The 4,332-nt window shown below is 39.5% G+C and overlaps 1 protein-coding gene across 1 annotated transcript; it reads right to left on the reverse strand.

Moving 5' to 3' along the window:
• Positions 1-1,020: 1,020 nt before the first annotated feature.
• Positions 1,021-3,447, reverse strand: LOC125505654 (fork head domain-containing protein crocodile-like). Its single transcript, XM_048669897.1, has one exon. It carries the CDS (start codon positions 2,911-2,913, stop codon positions 1,813-1,815), a length of 1,101 nt encoding a protein of 366 aa, XP_048525854.1. The 5' UTR covers positions 2,914-3,447; the 3' UTR covers positions 1,021-1,812.
• Between the last annotated feature and the right edge of the window lie 885 nt (positions 3,448-4,332).

Raw genomic sequence — 4,332 nt, forward strand, 5'->3', positions numbered from 1 at the left:
GAACATAAAAATTGCCAAAATAGTCCACGTGTGGAAAACTAAAAGAAGACAAGGAGACAAGACTTGAACGACCAAAACCAAATCATCAACACTAGAAAATGAAAGCCAAAATGTAACACTGTTTAACTTATCTTATTTTTGAAGAATTTAGTGAGCTTTTCACTATTTTATTATTCACTGCTAGTCTAAAGATTTAAAATAAAATCGTTCAAAACGCCTTAAAATATCCCCCAGAAAACATTACACACAAATTACCTTATGAAAGAAAAATAAGTTTGCTACTGACTAGGTCGAATTTAGTCGAAATCAACTTAATTGAATCACCACATTAAAATACTTTTTGGCATTTTTACAATTTCCAGTCCGCAATGTAACAAATTCAATGCTTTTAAAGACATTTGAATAATGGACTTTTAAGATGTTGAGGTGTCTGTTAATGAATCGTTGAATTGTTTCTCTGATTCTAACCATCACGCCCACCGGACTTATGCCCAGTTGATTTTATCAGCTGGTATCGATTAAATAGCTTCATTCATTAATCTGTTGCAGTAAAAAATTTCCCGTCATTTTGAGAAATTGCTACTGTTTTGCTTAAGACCTTAGAACAAGCACAACTAAAGGACGCAAACCTAAATAAAGGAAAATACAAACGTATATACACGAGATGAGTGGAAAAAATACAGCATAAAATTCACAATGTCGCATATATTTTTAAATATATGTTAATAAATAATATACATACGTGCTTTCAGACACATCTACTTAAGATCTAATATTTACAAAATATTTACACGTTCTGACATCTACCGCTTGTTCAGACCAGCATAAATGCAAATAAATATTCAATTTCGCTCTCTATTAAATGATAGGAATGACAAAATAAAGGTGCGATCACATTAGATTTACTATTTGTTATTAATTTCAGCCGGATTCGACAAAATCAGGTTGGTATCAATCGCAGAAATTGTGTGAACTGATGTGAACGCACCGACATTTTGATTAGGAACACGTTGCACATAATTCAATTTAAATATTTATTGAAAAACGGGCCTTAGAACTGACAAAACTGGCCCTCAAATGAAGACCAATCAGTTCTAGGGCACGTTTCTCTGCTACCTAACAACTTAACTTAAATAGGCAATTACTAATTATCACATTTCGAAAAAGAATATTAGCCGCCGTTCATTCGAACCAGTTCGGTGAAAGAACAGCAACAATCACAAACAAAATATACAGATTCGTACTATTTACAAGTTATGAAGGTTCGTTGCTAACTTACAACGCAAGTTTCACATCAATATGGCCTAGTTAGATAATCACATATTATTCAGAAAGAAGAAGAAAAACTCTAAGTACCAAAAGCGCATTGTTTGTCACTGTGTCCAGAAAATCATTTTAAAACTTTGGCAGTGTCATTGTAAACACCTACTAGCAGCATGTTCGTTCTGTGCACAGCGACAAATCCAGGAAAACCCTTTTTTGAATCTACTTATGTATGTACACATTATCTAAATGACCGCAATGTTTAAAGAGGCGCTTAAGTAGGCGCTATTGCAAGGTTCAAAACACCCTGTAGATAATAATTAGGTATACTATTTAGCTTTAGCTATCTATATATAATGGTCTCCACAGAACACGCCCTAGCTTTCTTGCAGATTAATCACTTGCCAATCCCTAACCTCAAAGCATCCAGATTGCTTCCAGCAAAAACCGCGCACTATTGAGTTGATGGTTGGTTACAAATGAAGTGAAGAAGTTTCAAAACGGATCAGTCTTAATATTGACATGATGGTCGAAAAAATTGGCGTACCCTCAGTATTTCTGCGCGACACAATCCGCAGGGTAGTACGGAGTGGATGTGGTGCTTCTGTAGTTGTGAGGAGGACTGGATGGAACTCCAGAGTGCCGGAAATTAGCTAATTGGCAGCTGGGGGCGCTGCTGCCGTCGAATATTATATCCCGATATCCTGTGGGAGTGGTAGCAGACTCTGGAGAGGTTTCTGGACTGTACCAGGGACTATAACGCGGAGTGGCCTCATCTCCGAGATTGTATTGATGCTGGGGATTCGAACTAGGGCAATAAGAGTACATACCGCCTGAGGAATGTAACCTGGTAGAATTGGTGGTGTAAGGCAGCGCTTGGTCTCTGGATGCGGTCATTAAGGAGTCCACAGTGAAAGCTGCTGCGGTATCCATGGCCTGAAGCGAGGCAGTAACATCACTAAGAACATGCTCTTGATGAACTATCACACTCTTCGGATCACCATATTTTGCACTCATGCACTGGCTGAGCTCAGTGTTGGGCTCGCGCTTCGGCTTGCAATCGCCCAGTTTGACCTTGGATTCCTCCAGAGGCTTGTTCTCCTCGCGTTTAGTCAAGGAGGTAGGAGAGTCGGGCTGCAGTTGCTGCCTTTTGATGGCTTCCTCCTTCTCCCTGAGAGCGTCCTTTTTCTTGAAGCGCCGCCGCCGGCGCAAGTACGATCCGTTATCAAACATGTTGTAAGAGTCCGGATCCAGCGTCCAATAACTGCCCTTTCCAGGCTTTTTATCGTCTCTGGGCACTTTGACGAAACACTCGTTCAAACTTAGATTGTGCCGGATGGAGTTCTGCCAGCCCTGCTTGTTCTCACGGTAATACGGAAACCGCTCCATAATAAACTGGTAGATGCCATTCAGGGTGATTTTCTTCTCTGGAGCATTCTGGATGGCCATCGCAATCAGCGCTATGTAGGAGTATGGAGGTTTGACCATATCCTTAGCCGTAGCCAGAGGGTGTTGCTGATGATGCCAAGCGGCAGCTGCATATCCATAGCGGTACTGGTCATAGTAGGGATTTGAGGTCACTGTAGATGAAGGATATCCAGTGTTGTAGCGATTGTACATGCTCTGATGTTCCGTCAGGAAGGTATGCATTTTTCGAAGGTAAGCGGGGGCCAAGAATTTGTTACGACTTCAGCCTCCCGCGGCAAATTGGATTCCGCAAAAGAACAACAAGCAATGTTATTCCAGACTGATGTTTTCGCTGGATTCAGTCTTGTAAAAACACCCGGTCGGCCCGATGACTATTATTAAACACAACACCGTAGTTTACACAGGGTATAAGTAAAAACACCGTATGTTGCTTCGCGAGTAGACACAATGTTACTAGTGAAAACATTCGGATGAGCAAGGGGGCCAGACGTGGATTCTGCGTGTTGGCTCAAGTCCGGCCCAACTTTGTATCTTGTGCCAATACGATGAACGGAAACGCCCAAATCGATACTGCGCTCATGGTAATGTGCTGTCCGTACACGCCCTAAACAGGCGATTTTTTTTCAAGCAAGTGAAAATTTAAGTGGAAATTTTGAACCCTTTAAAAATTGGCGGACGCGAATATGCCGGTATTTTACGTGCACGAAACTGTCACAAACACAGTATTCTTTGGCGAATTCTTGAAGGCACCTCGAGTGTTTTGTGCACGCTTTTCGAGCTGCGTGTGCCGATTTTAGTGTTTTCCAATTGTGGATTCGAGGGCGTGTTGATGTTCCGAATCTAATGAGGCGGTCGTTGAAAAGCTGTTAACTGGTGCCGGTGAAATGGATTTCCATGTGGCCGCTTCCAACGTGGAAACTTAACGGGTTTTAGAGGTAATTATAGCAAATTTTGCCTGCTGAGTAATTTGTTTTATGGACATAACTGTGAAATGCGCTTGATCACAAGCAAAGGACACATCGAAAAAATTTCAGAACATACAACCCAAAAGCTACTAGCGTTAAGAGAATTTTAATTAGTAAATAGTGCACAATGTCTACCGAATTTGTTCGTTCGTTCGTCTAATTTCTTTCTAATCTAGTCTAATTCTAATAACTCTACTCCAACTGTTCATTTAACTAGAACGCCATAAATAGAAAAAAATTCAGAACGTACCACCTCAAAGCAACCAGTGTAAACAGAATTTGCATTAATAAATAGTGCAGTTTGTCTATATATTTTACTGTATTTTTTAAATTTTTTTAGCAACTCCTAATTCATATGTTCACTTAACTAAACATACTGCTCTTGTTACCATAAATAGAAAGATTTAAAGAACATCCAACCCAAAAGCGTCCAGTGTAAAGAGAATTTGCATTAATAAATAATGCAGTTTGTGAACCTATTTTGTTAATTTAACTCTCTATATTCGCTGTATTTTTTTAATTTTTTAGCAAGTGGTACTTCATCTGTTCATTTAACTGGAATGCTCTTGTCACCATAAATATAAAAATTTTTAGAACATACAACCTATAAGCAACCCGTGTAAAGAGAATTTCCATTTATAAATAGTGCAGTTTGTCTACCTATTTTGTTAATTTT

Source organism: Dendroctonus ponderosae, unplaced genomic scaffold (genome assembly GCF_020466585.1).
Source record: "Dendroctonus ponderosae isolate FM_Combo_2020 unplaced genomic scaffold, Dpon_F_20191213v2 Dpon_F_20191213_9, whole genome shotgun sequence".
Taxonomy (NCBI): domain Eukaryota; kingdom Metazoa; phylum Arthropoda; class Insecta; order Coleoptera; family Curculionidae; genus Dendroctonus; species Dendroctonus ponderosae.

Excerpts from the sequence above, each read along its gene's own strand:
- LOC125505654 (XM_048669897.1), bottom strand. The coding sequence starts at position 2,913 with ATGCATACCTTCCTGACGGAACATCAGAGCATGTACAATCGCTACAAC.